This window comes from Anoplophora glabripennis, unplaced genomic scaffold (genome assembly GCF_000390285.2).
Source record: "Anoplophora glabripennis isolate ALB-LARVAE unplaced genomic scaffold, Agla_2.0 scaffold48, whole genome shotgun sequence".
Classification (NCBI taxonomy): domain Eukaryota; kingdom Metazoa; phylum Arthropoda; class Insecta; order Coleoptera; family Cerambycidae; genus Anoplophora; species Anoplophora glabripennis.
Window position 1 is genome coordinate 626,163 of NW_019416270.1, and position 16,352 is coordinate 642,514.

General features: G+C 29.4%; 1 protein-coding gene across 1 annotated transcript in view; it reads right to left on the reverse strand.

The window, feature by feature from the left end:
- Positions 1-16,352, reverse strand: part of LOC108904963 (regulating synaptic membrane exocytosis protein 2) — a 144,528-nt gene that overhangs the window by 127,231 nt on the left and 945 nt on the right. Inside the window, exon 2 of the mRNA XM_018707697.1 lies at positions 7,551-7,755. Within this exon, the coding sequence (XP_018563213.1) occupies positions 7,551-7,755 (205 nt within the window). The remainder of the gene's footprint in view (positions 1-7,550; positions 7,756-16,352) is intronic.

Genomic DNA, 16,352 nt, shown 5'->3' on the forward strand with positions numbered 1-16,352 from the left:
TCATGAGTCAATTGAACTTTGTAAGCATGAAGATGCAAATCTTTAGTGAGAATACGCTGTAGAGAGCTTCTCGAAATATCCAGTTCTTGACCAAGGTTTCGAATTGATGTTAATAGATTCTCAGCAACACTCTCACGAACTGCTTCGATATTTTGTGTTGAACGACTTGTTGAAGGACGGCCAGACTGTTTAAGATCGCTAAGTGATCCAATCTCCCTTTGGATTTTTGAATTAATTCACACATCACAGTTGATGAAGTTAAATCCATATTTTGTAAGAAAATTGCAAACTGTAACTACCAAACCTTCATTATTTTTAAAAGGGCTCTATTTTTAATGACCTTGAACTGTCAGCTGTCTGCGAAAATGGTGAATTTTGGGACACCCGATAGTTAATTAACAGAGCTATTAAATTGTGAATAAAAATTGATATGGTAATTAAATTGTCTGGATCTCTAAAAACACTAACATAAATTTAGGGCCTGATAGAATTTCAAAAAATATTACAATTTGTTGAACCATGGGCGTATCTTTTTCCGTTTCCAAGGTACAGAGCGCATATTTTTTTAGAATCTAGTTTCGGTCCTATCCTCTACAAAATTCGACCTAATTAACTGAAATTTTGTTACGTGGAGTTTCAGGGGATACTAAATGCTCTGGAGTTTTTTGGCTATATCATACAGGGCGTTCAGTGCAGTACACCACGGAAACATTTTGGGGTCTAACTTTTTGAGGTCAATCTTTTTGCCCCTTTTATCACTTCCTGTTATTTTATTCTAAACAAAAAAGAAGTGCTAAAATTTGCCCGTTTTCTATCAGGCCCTGGATTTATGCTAGTGTTTTTCAGACACCCTGTATATACGAGCTGAGAGCCTTGGCTAGAGATATGTACATATACGAAATACTTTATTATCTTATAACACCCGTGGTGTCTTCAACGTTTAATGTCTTCCTAGTCCGTTATTTCAGTTAATTTTTTTACACATAGCTGGTATGATGTTTGTTTGACATTTAATCTGTATTCATGTCAATAAATGTTATTTGTAATTTCTATTATTGAACTTATTTGTTTCCATGGCAATGTCTTTTAAACTTGCCTTATTTTATAATAAATATTTATAATGAACTGGGACGTTATTTGCCATTTATTATATCTCAAAATAGGACGGTTATTGCAAATAACAGACTAGTAGGACGTTAAGTACATTTCTAGTCTAACAGCCTGAGATTGAACCAACTACTCAAAATATTAGTTCAAGTGATTTGAAACAAATGTTATGAATGAATGCGAAACCACATTTTTTATTCATTACATGTTTTACATAATATAAACTCTTACACCAGGCGATTGTCAAGAGTTGGAGTTGTCACTATGGAAATACTTGCAGCAGACTGCACAATATTGAGAAACCGCGAAAAGAAGACACTAAAATTTGCTGTTGCTAAAAACAGTTGAATCATCACATCCTTCATTAATAATCCGGCACTTTTTGATGGATTTTTGAAACCATACTAAAGACCTGGAGATTACAGTATCAATATGCACTATCACACAGGGAATTGGATATAATATTAACATTGAACAAACGAGAAATTATATTTAGATTTCATTAAGAAAATGAGAAACGAATTGATTACGGACCTAATTAATTATAGTCCAGTCGATATCTGTTTTAAAAGTAGGTTGTATGGATGTTTCATACAGTAACGCTAATTTTTGTTGGAAATAGTTCTAAATATTATGTAAAATGATAATTGCGATTTGCGCCCGCTGAAAAAGTTGTGCACAATTGCTAGCGCAAGAAAATGTGTAAAAAAATTAAAAAAAGGCGCATTTTTCTCTTTTCTTTCATGTACAACTCAGAGAATATTGACATTAGAGAAAACAGTCAAAGGAAAAAAGTTTCGTTTTGAGATTCTCTTCAAAATAAAAGTCATCGGAAATTTTTATTTGCGTTATTGTTGCTGCAATTCAGTATGGACCGATAAAAAAATGCCTGAAAGAAGATCGCTTTTTCATGAATTTATTTCGGACATTGACTTTAGAGCAGCCATCCAGGGTGTCCCGAAATTCATGCAACAAACTTTAGTCACAGATTCTTAAGACAAATTTAGGGGACCCGTGTTTTTTATTTTTGCCAAGTGGCCCCCTCTTTCGGAGTTACAGCCCCCTGAAGTCCGCCCCTAAGAATAATCCTTTTTTATATCTCAGAACCCTGTTGTACGAGAATCACTAAATTTGTACACAGGGGTTTTATAACATTTGTAATCTGATGGTGCTACGTTTTTTGGCGAGGAACCCCCTTAAGACAATTTTTCGTGGGCCCCATTGTCTTTGGAGCTAAAAAAAGTTGGTCGCATATTTAAATTTCTTAAAAATTATCTGTCCACTAGGAAGCCATTATATTTATAAACTTTTTGTTTCTTTATACTTTTTTCGTAAAACGTAATGTTTTCGAAAAAAATATCAAAATGTGATCGCATGCATATCGTGATTCGCCAACTAATAATTTAAAAAAAATCAAATTTGCTACCAAATTTTTCTGCTTCCAAAGACAAGGGGCCCACGAAAAAGTGTCTTAAGGGGGTTTCTCGCCAAAAAGCGTAGCACTGTGAGATTCCACATGTCATAAAACCCCTATGTACCAAATTTAGTGAGTCTCGTACAACATGGTTTTGAGATATAAAAAATACTTCTTAGGGACAGATTTCAGGGGGCTGTAACTCCGAAAGAGGGGGCCAGTTGGCAAAAAGAAAAAATACGGGTACCCTAAATTTGTCTTGAGAGTCTATGACCAAATTTTGTTGCATGAATTTCGGGACACCTTGTATAAAAGGTATGGTTTTGACTACTTCATAGTATGGTACCTACTATTGCAGAAATGTTTTTATCGAAATCGGGAGGGTAGATTTCGCACAATTGAATTGTTAGTTAAGAAAATACAGAATTATACTTATTTTTCAATTCTCTCTCACGGTAAAACCATTTTGCGCTCCCAATTTTTATACGTACCCTTTGGAGTCTCAACTATGTCTCCATTAAAAATTTACGATTTAATCCATTTTAGCAACAATTAGAATTTTTTCAAAATTTCTTTGAAAAAATACTTATAACATTTAGAGCTGGAGCTACCGTATTTGCATATTCTTCAAATGTAATTATAGAATCAAATACAGGAAGGATTGACGAACAAATCCACTTTTGATCTTGTGGATACGATGAATCGTCGTCGAGATATGAAAGCTCAAAGTTGAAGTGAGTTTACGGCAAAACAATGGACTGTACAATAACAGTCAAAAGTGATCATAATCATGGAGTACTCAGAACCATAATTTTTATATGGCTGCTCTAAAGACGAGGTCCGAAATAAATTAATGAAAAAAACGGTCTTTTTTCACGAAATTTTTTTCGGTCTGTACCTACTATATTGCATCAACAATAATGCACATAAAAATCCGGGACTTTCATTTTGAAGAGAATCTGAACACAAAACTTTTTTTCTTTGACTATTTTCTCTAATGTCAATATCCTCCGACTTATATATGAAAGTAGGGAGAAAAATGCACCTTTCTTACGTTTTCTTGTGCTAACAATTATGCATAACTTTTTCAGTGGGCGCATATCGCAATTATTATTCTACATAATACTTCCCAACAAAAATTAGCGTTACTATATAAAACATCCATCCCGTAACAGATATAGACTGGACTACTAAACCCGCAGTTCAATAAGGATAATAATAGAACAGGTTCAGGAAGTATCAATATTGCTGGTGTGGGAGAAGTCTGTGTAAGTTCTGACATGGAAGAACATGAGACCGCAGGTCATACAACAAGAGTACACTATTTTCTGTTCGGAAGAGAAAAATAGTGTTCCAAAAGCTGTATGAGATTTAAATCAGAAAACAACTAGGTGAATCTGCATTATCTAAGTTCATTTCTAATACATGTACGTGATGCTAAAATGGGATTAATTTTATTTAATAAATGCATAAAAGTGTAATGAATTAATTATTATCATTCTAAGAACAGTAATATGTATATCAAGAATAAGTCAATATTTGAATTAAGAATAAACACCCATCTGATATTATTACTGCATCTGGAAAAATATATGTGTCATGTTTAAAATTACAAGCTTAAAGCCATGAGTGGGACTGAAAGGAGTACCCACTGTTTTTCTGTGAATGTAGTTACGCCTCCGCTTGGAGTAATGGAATAAACCATCCTGCATTTTAATTTAAAGATGGAGGAGTAGAATAACAGAGAGTCGCTCAAAAACAACGATGTAATTTGTTCACAAACAACTAAAGGCGTATTAATCAACTCAAATTCACTAATTTAAAAACCAACGGAAAAATAAATGCTAGTGGTTTACCCTGAAAGAGATTGTCCTATACAAGAAAAACATTGTCATGAAAATTCACACAAATGTTCTTAAAATCGTAACAAGAACAAATTATTTGGAAATTTTACGTTCACAAAGTGATTATTTTTACAATTGTAGAACTGAAATTTTCAAACGATATTATATGAAAGATTGATACGATTTGTTCCCCCTCACACGATTGTGCGAGTTTTCATGACAGTGTATTTTGAAGTTTCATTTTTGTGGGTCACTATATTTATAGCCCTTATAGCCCATATAGTAGATCCACCTCTAGTAATTCCAGCTACCTATTAACATGTAGGAAGATGTGTCTAATAAACTGCGCCTCAACCAATAATGTCGTTTGTAGCACATTGCGACAATAAAAATGTACTTAAAAATCATGTAAAAACAGTGGAAACAGAGTATTCCCGATTGCATATTTCCTATTAAAAAACGAAAGGAAACAGTTCAGCTTATATTGCAATGCATCTTTTTAAAAAGTTAAAAAAAATACAAATCTACACAAGTTGAACAAAAGATAGAAAAGGCAACAAGAAAATAAAATGAAGTAACTAAATTTTTAGCAGGCAAAAAAATTATTATAAATTAATAATTGATTTTTTTTTATTTTTAAAAACAGACGCAAATGTAGTAAGTTAATTTTTACTTAGTTGTCTTCTAATAGATATAAGATCGAAATCTTCATTCATGTTAAATTCAATACCTCTTTATTTAATACTGGAATAAAATTATCAAGATATTTATTTCAGTTGATTTAAAATAGATGTCGCACCAGTAAAAATTAGTTTTAAATCAAGTATTTTTCGTGAGCAACCACTTATTAAAGCTAAAATGGTTGTGAATCGGTAGATAATAATCTTGTATTGCAAAATACACGTTTACCTTTCATTGTAGCTATAAGATAAGTCTCTTCTAATTGCGAGTAGTAAATTTTGTTACAAATTTGTATATGCCTAGATGCTACTAAAAGAAAATGACTTTGTACTAAGTCTGAAGTATACAGGATGACTCACAAAAAACCAGTTGACCATATAATTTGTTATTAATTACAGATTTTTTTATTCTGTAAAAGGCAGAAATTTTTCATTCGCAGGAACTTTGGCAAGTGGTTTTCCCACATTACTCTTAAATTTTAAGCAAATCGTGTCTATAGCGTTCAAGAGTATTCAATAAATTGTTATTTAAATTAATTTTACATATTCACTTTCTATCTTCTTTTTATATTTCAATTATTACATTTATTTGTATATAAAATTTTCAGTAAATAAATTTCTAAAATTCAATAGTTTCTAAGATTTCGCGTAGTAAATTTAGAAATACTGGAAAGATGTACAAGTATAATTTTATCGAAAAAGAATTGAATGACTGATTCAGATTGATCTGTCAAATTAAATTCATCTTAAGAACTGTGATAAAAAATCTGGTATTCATTCTGGATCTTCGAGATGTAAATGATGGACAATGTACGCTTTGCATGGATGAAAATTATTTCTGGAAGGGATTCTCTAGCAGCAAAATCTCTACAACGTTCGTCTACAATCTTCTACATTTTGTAAAACTTCAGCTCTATGGTGATCACATGCAGCTGAGTTTATCCGACTTCATATTTTTCATATTAAAGCTTCGATGTTGAAAAAGATTCCTCTTCATGATTTCGAATGTTCTTCTGTATTCTGCATTTCTACGTGGCTACACACGCCATAAATTATACTGATCATACTGTTTTCAATTTGAACCATCTTAAATGTTAAAGTTTTGTTGGAAAGGCTTTTTGATATAATTTTAAATTTCATCAAAACAAAATTATTATTTAAGTATTACTTTCGAGTATCTCTAATTTTATAATTTCGAAAAATATTTATGGAACAGGATTTTCTTAAAATTTAAGTTTAATACTATTCCAATCGAATTAAAGTTTGAACTTAAAAAAATTATTAGTAAACATTTTAATGCATATTAAACTACCACAATTTAAAGTATCTAAACTCACATTTCTTAACTGTAAAAAAAGGCCGAACGCGGAAAAATCAGTTTTTAGAAAATTGCCTATTTGTTATTATTGCAAAAAGCCATGAATGTTGATGAAATTTATGGAAAAGACGGTCAATGTAAAGACCAACATGCGTGCCAAAGACCGATTCGATTGACCGTGAAATTGTTACTCCAGTTATTTGTTAATTAATTTCGTTCGTTTTTTTGCAACCAATTAATTAGTTACTAAACGTTAAGTTTTAAGTTAATATCGTAGATATGGTTGTAATTGATTCAAAGAAACGTATCGAGAAAGAAACATTTAAAAGAGTTTAGTTGCCCTTTGCAACTAACAAAGTAAGACGTGCAAAACAGCGTTATAAACAAATTGTCCCAGGATCAGACAAATGCCTCTCGGGAATTCGCTCTTTTTGCATTAAATAGAGCATATTTTTACGGTAATTTAAAAAACAAAGAGAAATCACCTCCGCCTTTTTGTTCGCAAGATAGCGTTTTTATAGCGTTAATTATTAATTAACTATTGGACGTATCGGACCGGGATTTTAGAGACAATTAAAGAAAGGGTTAAACTTTTATTTTCAAAACGTTTTACATTGATAGTTCATATAATAAACGCGTTAGCACCAGTAAACGATTGTAAACGACCTTGATTTTCATGGTCAGTAAAAAAAGTGAAAAAACACGTAATTTTGCAACTTATCTGCAATTTACCAACTTCTTTTGAGTTACTTTTTTGGTATTATCATTCTAGTTCCCCGACATAAAGTGCAATAAAATGTTTATTAATCATTTTTTAAATGTTTAGGTTTTATGATCTAATTTGACTGGAGTGTACCAGGACAACCGTTTCCCGTTACCCGTTTCTTTTTTGATTATTTTTTCACGCCTGTATTAACTTGGTGCCAATCATATTTACAAAATTGAGTGTCCACATCGTATTTATCTGAAAATGATCTATTGAAAATTTTGTATGGCCCCTAACTGAACTCATTTTTGTTATATTAAGAAAATGACCGAAATGTTTTGCACCAGAATTTTTGTTAAATCGATTTACTCGTCCAGAGGGCACCGAGACTAACTTCGGACAATAAACTAAACCGCGACAAAAGTTTACTCTCGGCCTCCGCGCCGTTACGAATAACATCGATACAAATAAAACTTCTCACCTTATTCGATCTCATCGTAACTTTTCCGCCACAGCGGGCACAACATCGGATGGAACAGTAGTTGCAAAGATGGCCGACACCATCTGCGAACTTGGTTTTGAGGCATATGTGGCAAGTTGCGTCCAGCTCCACTCCTGCCTTTTTTTGCTGTTCGTTGCGGGCACGTATCGTCTCTTCTAAAATCTGAACCTCATCAGCTTTCCTCCTGAAAAAATAAAAAAGTCCAATTTTTCATACAGTGTAGAAAACTGTAATGAAGATCTAAATTCTGCTTTTATAATAAAATTGACCGATACAAAAACTAAAACTCCCAGAAAATTTAAAATCACCGGTAGACTGACTTTACAGTGTGTGGAAAAAATATATTAATTTACTTCCTGGCAACGGAAAGGCAATATGCACATCAAATACAAGGAGTAAACAAATTTGGTAAAATGCGTCAAGAAATTGCATCGTTTTTAGAATTATACAAAATTGTACACAAGACACATATTCCGACGATCTTGTACAACCATGTTAGCAAACACAGGGGTCTAAATTTTATCATTGAAACTTCATGGTTGGTAGCGTTCATATAGCATTACAGAAAACTGTACTGACGATCAATGCATATCAAAATAAATATTGCACGCAAAATACTACATTCAGTTGAATCATGCACAAGTATCGCATTCATCGCTTCCAAATATGGATACAACACTATGTACGTGAAATTTGTCATCAATTTCTCTAAATAACAATATCAGAATTATAGAACATTTATCAACTGACATACCGTCAACTTCAGCAGCTAATTATATTACGGAAAATGTTTGAAAAACCAACACTTTAGGAAAAACAATTCAAAATTGTTTAAATTATAATTTTAAACAAAAAAAGTTTTGTTCTAATTAATCATAAAATAATTAGAAATAAATTACATACGTGATTTCTTGAAATTATTAACACATATTATCATAAACTCCTACCAATAAAAAAATTACTTTAGGTATACAGTAATTAAGTAAATATGAGTTCCTGTAAACGTAAAAAAGTGTGACCGTAGAAAAAGCACCTTATGCATAAATGCAAATTTCTCACTCATTTGAATTGCAGCACAGCACTTTTTTAAACTAGTGAGAAATTAGAACTTTTCTGCACTTGATACACAATGTACTATTTTATCTTTGATGATTAAGGAACATTTTGGCTTAGCATCTTCATGATCAAAGTTTTGCTTAGTACAAAATTGGGTACGTTTTTAAGTTCTGATTTACTTTAAGTAAAGAACTGGATATATAAATAAAATAGTGAAATTTTGAAAATAAAAAAAATAATTCGTCTAGATTATTAATTAAGACATTCATTTTTTTGTCTACCCAGTCCTAATATATCTTCTATATTTTTACTTTACTTTGAAAGGTATTGCCCAAGCTAATTCAAATTGTCGGTGTAATTCAATGCTGACGGGGCTGTAGTCCGCAGAATAGTTATTTCCTAAAGAATTATTATTAGTTACTAAAAAATTGCTTGTTTTTGAGGTTGATTTTTGCATTTTCCATGCTGGTGTCAAAAAGCCTTCATCTAATAAGAATTTTAGGAAAATTTTTGGACTTAATTTGATAGCTGAATGTTTTTTAAAATAAAGCAAAATTACAGAAGCGAATATTTAAAAATAATATACAATTAAAAGTGAATGTACCTACTCGTATGTATATACAAATAATAATTTTTTTATCAGAACAGTCGAAAATGGTTTTAATATCTAATAAAAAAGTATTATATAAACATTTTTTTAAATCATCAACGTCACTAGCAATTTCTGTAGTTGCGATTTCTTTATTGAAATAGACCAAACACCACAATGTACTTCCCTATTTTGAATTAGCGTCTGATTTGTTTGATCTGTGTGTGTAAATTTAGAATGAAGGTTAAAAAGCTCGACTTGAACTTACTTGAATGATAGATAATAAAAAGAGAACGATAGTTCCAAAATAAGTAAAAAATAGCTAAACTGCTAGAAGTTTTTAAATAGAAACGGGGTAGAGTACAAACAAGATTGTCATTAATAATAGATTGTCTAGTCTAGTCCACCCACTTGAATTCACTGCGATTATTATTTCTATTTTGAAGGTATATTAACTAATCGTAAGTGGGATGAGAAAGTGTAACTAAAATACATGGCGTTCAATTATAATCAGTTTTAAACAATAAAAAATGCTTTATTTTCGAAATACAGATATTTTTAGATTTTGAGAAATGGTTAAGAGTAGCTATAATAATATTTTATTTAACCTAATAAAAGAGGCTTCACAATGAAAAAATCAAACTTCAACCTCAGATGGTACTCAAATAAATACTGAGATTTTTCTTAACATATTTTTATCTCGTATTTTTAATCTAATGACAAAAGTTTTTCCCATATTATCCGTTCTCTTTACTTCACTGTAAAAGTCATGCAATCTGATCATTATAAGTACCATTTTCTCCTTAAAAAAAAGCTTAAATTACAATTGCAACAGTGACGTAAAAATTAGAATAAAGAAAAGGTCACTTGTCCATAACCCACGTTACAGAAAATCAGCATCAAATTATAAGTATAGCTAGGCATATAATAACATAATTTTAATTTGCATCTAAATTGACTTATGCTTAAAAAAAATATCAGCAAAATATGATTTCGAAATTAAAACAATACAACTAAAAAAACTGTACAAAAATGATAATATAATTTATTGATAAAATCTCAATATCCTTTTGTTTGAAAACTGTATTTAAAATTCTATTCACTCAAAGTGAAAAAAGCTGTAGGTATAGGTAATACAGAAATCCATATTTACAGTCAAACTATCCTAACACTATTTCTGTAAATATTTCATTGCCTAAATGAAGTTCCTATCTAAAACATTCAATGTCACAAAGAGTAAGCTCCTCAAGATTTAAAGTTATGGTGAATGCGCTAGGATTATTAATATTGTGTTTGTTTCTTAAGACTGACGTTTTATAGACAAGAAGTAACACAAGACAATAGAACAAAAAAATTGTTCTAAATTATAAAAATGTTGAAATACAAGGATTACCTTTTTCGCAGTGAAAGATCACGAGAAACATGTAGACATCCTAATATACATTTCCCGTCTTGTTGTAAAAATAATAATTATGATTAATTCATGCGTTAATAGTTTCAAAAAAGTATTCTGGGGGGTTTGATTATGTGTATAGTACTGTAAGCGATTTTCTGTATATTCAACAGAAGTGTAAAGTAATGTAATTTCAGCTTGTAAACTGTCTTATATCCTGGAGAAAACTTGTACAACTGGTATAGTGAAGAGATATTGTTTCTAAGCTTACATTTCCTAAAACACTCGTCAAAACACTGCTATAAATTCACTGAAAGTTACGCATAAAAACTCCCCCTTAATGTAAATAAATAAAAATGATATAAAGTGCATTGTACAATGTATTAGACAAATTAAGTTCTATCTAAAAATAATAACATTCGTGTGCAGTTTAAGTTATAGAAAACGTTTCAATATCGTACCACCAAAAATAATTGCTTTTTTAGAAAAATTAAAATACTTTCTTTGTTTAGTAGCTTAAAATTTTCATATCATAATACTTATATTCAAATAAAATCTGTAATACTATTTATGATTTTTTATTTTTTTGTTCTATGTGTTTAATAATCTCTATAGGTGTTAATTATCAAGAAGTACATCAACAACAATTAGTAGTTGTTTCTTCCAGATTTTCCATATACCTACATATTTTCAAATTTATTACGATTTTGAAACTGCAACTCCTTAAACAGCACAAGTAAATAAATGTATATTTTCAGGATATAACAACTTCCTGAAAAATTCTTCAGGCAATACTTAACGACCCATCAAAATATGATCCGTAGAATAAGTGGACAAACTTCCTGTTTGTCGAAACCCGTGACCTTATCAAATTATAAAACTGATTGTCAAAATCATTTTCACTAATTGTGCTGTTACGAATCGTTAACTAATTGGAAAATAATAAATCATCTGAACTAAAATTTTCCTTTAAATATGTAATAATTGCAACCCAACTTATCAGAAAAACAAAATGGAAATATACAAAAAAATTTCTTAACTGATTAATAGTATTATCAATCTACGAGAACCAATTTTATATGAATATTGAATATCTTTATCTAAATAAAAATGTGACGCGTACATAATAGTTTAAATAATAAAATAAGTAATAATAATAAGTTGTAATAACAGTGAAATCGACTATTACTTACAGAAATTGTTTATCTCCTCACTATAAATATAAGCAGACTGAACCTCTGGGCACCTTCAGAGTGTTTTATATAAATAGCATAGCTAATGTAATTAGTAGGTATATATGCGACAAACCTAGCCAATTAGATTAGATAATTAGGTACCTATTCCAATAGGTAAGCCTTATTGATAAATTCCTTTTAGATTGTTATTGTATTCTTAGTAGCCATCATTAATAACAATAAAGCAAAACAAGTATTTATAACGTTATATACGTTTTTGTTGGCATTTTTTTTTAACCCGCCATCCAGAATGATTTTACCATTTATTGTGATATATAATAGCTATGATTCTATAACTAAGAAATTTATTATTAATAACATTTACCTGTTTTGTTACCTAGAAGTACAATTCTTAGAAATATCTTACAGCTAAAATATTATCTAGATACATGATATTGGAAATAATCTTTGCGTGTTTAATCCAAATAAATCATTCTTTTCTAACTATGAAAATGTCTATTTAAACTGCGTCATTTTTTATTAAGTCATTTTACTGATTTCACTGAAATACAGTTAGCAATGTGGATTATTTGAATATTCAGTTAAACGGTTTGAACAAAAATTTTTATTTTCTGATTTCTTGTGAATATCTTTGTGAATTTTGTTACAAGGATGGTTGAATCGTATTATTTTCTTGGTAAATATCTTATAACTATAAACACTAGCTAGGTATAGGAAATGTTACACAAAATGTAAAATATAAAATGCAAATTAATCATTTGTATTTTATATTTCAGATTAATTAAGTTTTACCTAAACGTAGCTTAAATAAATAAGTAAATAAATATAGGTATGAGACATTTTTAAACCATTTTAGAATTTTTTAAATAGTGTTATTTCACGTAACGATAATCGTTTAGAGGGTTATTTCTCAATATATTTTAATTTTTCTATAGTTAAGAATCGTCTTATTTTGATTTTGTCTTATTTGATTTTTGATTTTGTCCTATTTTATTTTATCTTTGAGTTTTATCTTATTTTGATCTTTGCTTCTAAGTGATTTTAGTTGACATTACTTAAGAATTTTTTTATTTTGATTTTAAAATTAGTTGAGAATTATCTTATCTTGATTCCAGGTATCTGCAGTGAAGCTGCCGAAGACTTCAGGTGTCTGTAGTGAAGCACCCGGTTTATATTTATATACAGGGTGTTCCATTTCCAGCTTTGCATCTCCAAAACAAAATAATTTGAACACAGTAATAATTAGAGCTCGTGGTTTTCATCGGCTACTCATAGGCGTGTTCGTCGTAAGCAAATAAATAAACAGGTAGGTATAAATAAAAATAAATAAATTTGCCTACTTTATTTTCGAAAATTGTTTATATTGCAAAAATTACTCAGAATTTAATAGGTTTTCACACGGTCCTTCTTCAAATTTTCTTCTCTTTGCTGCTCCATCTATATCGCTACCGAAAAAGATTACGTTTGCATGCGCTTTAACGGTTTTTCACATGGATTAAAATTTAAGTAATTTATAAAAACTGTACAATATTTTTCACAGATCTTTGATATGTTTTAATTTTCTATATATCGGTCTATAGAATTTTAATCGGAAAAGCTTTTAGATAGCTGAAACGTGTTCTTCTTGTCTAGGCATACAGACTTGTAGAATCTGTTCAAATTTTATCATTACTGAAATAATTGAATGTGACTAAAGATATTTAGTCACATTTTTCCAACTGATTTTTTTTAATGAATAAATCTTGACCTGCTCCAAGTTCACAAGTTTTATGTACTCATACTACTTTAGATTAACCCTAATTGGTCCTCTTCGCTCAAGGACTTACTTGAGCTTTCTTAATAATATGTAACGACACGTTTTGTTTATATTAACATATTTGTACACGCGTTACTGTGAAATACATAATAAGTAATTGTAAACATTCACATGTTTCTGGAATTATACTCAGTAAAAATATTATTTCTTTGTGTGAAAAAATGATGAACACCAAAAACAAATATCTATCTAAATATTAAAACCATACAAAATGCTTCAACTATCAGTACCCTACTAAAAAGTTTGCCAAAAACCTAGCGTCATTTTTTAAATATTGGAATAATTTATTAAAAGAATGATTCCTTTACGGCAGCTTGTTTTGATAAAGAACATATTTGATAATTTTATATAATTACTTCTCATAAAAAAATTTACAGACGATTTGTAAATTTGTAAATCAGAAAAAATCTTAGGAAAATGTGAAATTGTGCTGTTATTAGTATGCTTACTATTACAGCATATAGAGATATTATTACTGAAACAAGTATTCTGATAGTAATGATAAAAATATCATAAATATTTAAACTGAATCGTTTAAATTAAAGAATGAATAAGTTTCTCTATGTAGATTTGTTCCAACATTCATATTGTTAACATGGAGAGAGAAGTGTAAATAAAATTTTAAAAAATTGACCCTTTTACTCTTTGGTGAATGCGCTGTAGTAACATTTAAATTTTAATAAGTATAATTAATTGTTGATATTAGATTTTGTGTGATGCTTTGATCAAACTTAAATTAAACAGTATACAAGATGGCAGTTTAATTGTTTCTTTAGTTATTTCGTTACAACAAAAAATTGTTTTACGTTTATTTAAATGTAAGTTTAATTTTATAGCTAAATATGAGAAATATAAAATTAATAATATACCTATTTTTTACCATTCCGTTTTAATGTGTTTTAAAAGAAATAAAACAAAGACAAATTTCAATGTTATTCAGTTATGTTGTCATCACATTCTTGAATTAAGCTAGAAATAAAGACCCTATACTTTACATATTAAAATTTTTCCCAGAGTTATAGTGAATTTAAATGGCATTAGGAATTTAAATATGTAAAAATATTATCAGAAGCAATTTTATGAAAAGAAAAAAAAGTTTTTATATTTATTATTTTTATTTATATCTACTTACTGGATAGAAACAATGACGATTATTCATTTTGTGTCAAAATTTGTAGTAAACGTCATTAGTTCATCACCACTAGTCAAATTCAACAATAGCAGCGAATTTCGATTGACAAAATTTTGTTGAAGAAAAAAATTCACATTATAGAATCCTTCGTATAGAATTATCTTGCCATGATTTTAGTAATTGTTCAGGAATATCTCCTTTTTTATATCTCATTAGAAAAAGTCTTCATTTTGTATTCCAGCGTGCTCTAATTCAACTCTAATTTTTACGTTTTTACTTATTAACAAAGTTATCGAAATAATATTTAACTTCATTTTAGTTTTAAAAAAATTTTGTACTACTATTCGAGTACGTTAGATGTGACACACTTTGGTAGGTCTACCAAAGTAACTACATAATAATAGGATCATAGATGAGAAAATTATAACACATTATATAGTTTTCTAACTGATATAATTATTATTACTCTACTCAGTTATTTTCATATGCATCGGTTATTTATAGAACTATTGTACTTGAATTTTAGCAACATGTTTGCTTTTGCTCTTTTCACCACAACTTTATTATGTTGAATTAATACATTGTTTATAATGCCCATTATGTTCCCGAGTTCGAAATGATTTCTATACTACTCTAGTTCGCATACATCAAAAAATATAAAATATAACCAAAGTAACCACATAGTAATACAAAATAATTACAAAACATTTTTAAATACGAAAATTTTCAGTCTTCTAATTCTAACCGAAACCAGTCTATTTTCACATTTTTTCTCTCATATTAATAGACATGAAATCCAATTTCTGCCTATTTCCACTCATAATTATGAAACTAACTTATTCATAATTTAAGAAGAGTTTTAATAGACGTGGAAAACTTGAAAAAGTAAAGAAGGAACAGGAGAAAAATCTTCTAAGATACCCTGAATATGCCATTACGATATGAAAGTTATGGCTAATACACCTTCACAAATCTGTTTGTTATAGTTATTTATAATACTATACTACCCGTCAGGTTCAACATTTACAAAAATAATGAGTGGATGTACCATATACGTACGGAATCTGTCGATCAGATTTTATTTCAAATTTTGAAGTCCTTATTTCGTTATCTATTAACACATAAGTGAAATTATCATACAATAATTTAAACATTTTGGAAATAGCTATTTGTTTTATTCCATTGAAAGTCAACTTCATTCTCATCGTTCTCTAATTTATCTGCCTAGTTTTAAATTTTTGTTTATTAAAGAAACATAAAGGTTCCAAAATCATATTTAATCACTTCTTTATAAAGACTTAAAATTTTTCGTACCATTATTTTTATGCATGCATTCGTAATTATTTGCATAGTACTAAAGTAACTACATATGAATGGATCATAATAAAACATTTGACAGTTTCCAAAATTTTCTATAGACCTAGTCAATCAATCAAAACAAAGAAATCATGAAACTTTTTAATTTTGACATTTTTGACATAATTTGAAAAAACTCGTTTATTCATAATGAATTCCAAAAAGTCCTGCGGAATATTTAAAAAAGATATGGAAACCTTGAGAAGGTTAGGAAATTCCTAGGAAAAGACCTGCTAAATGTCC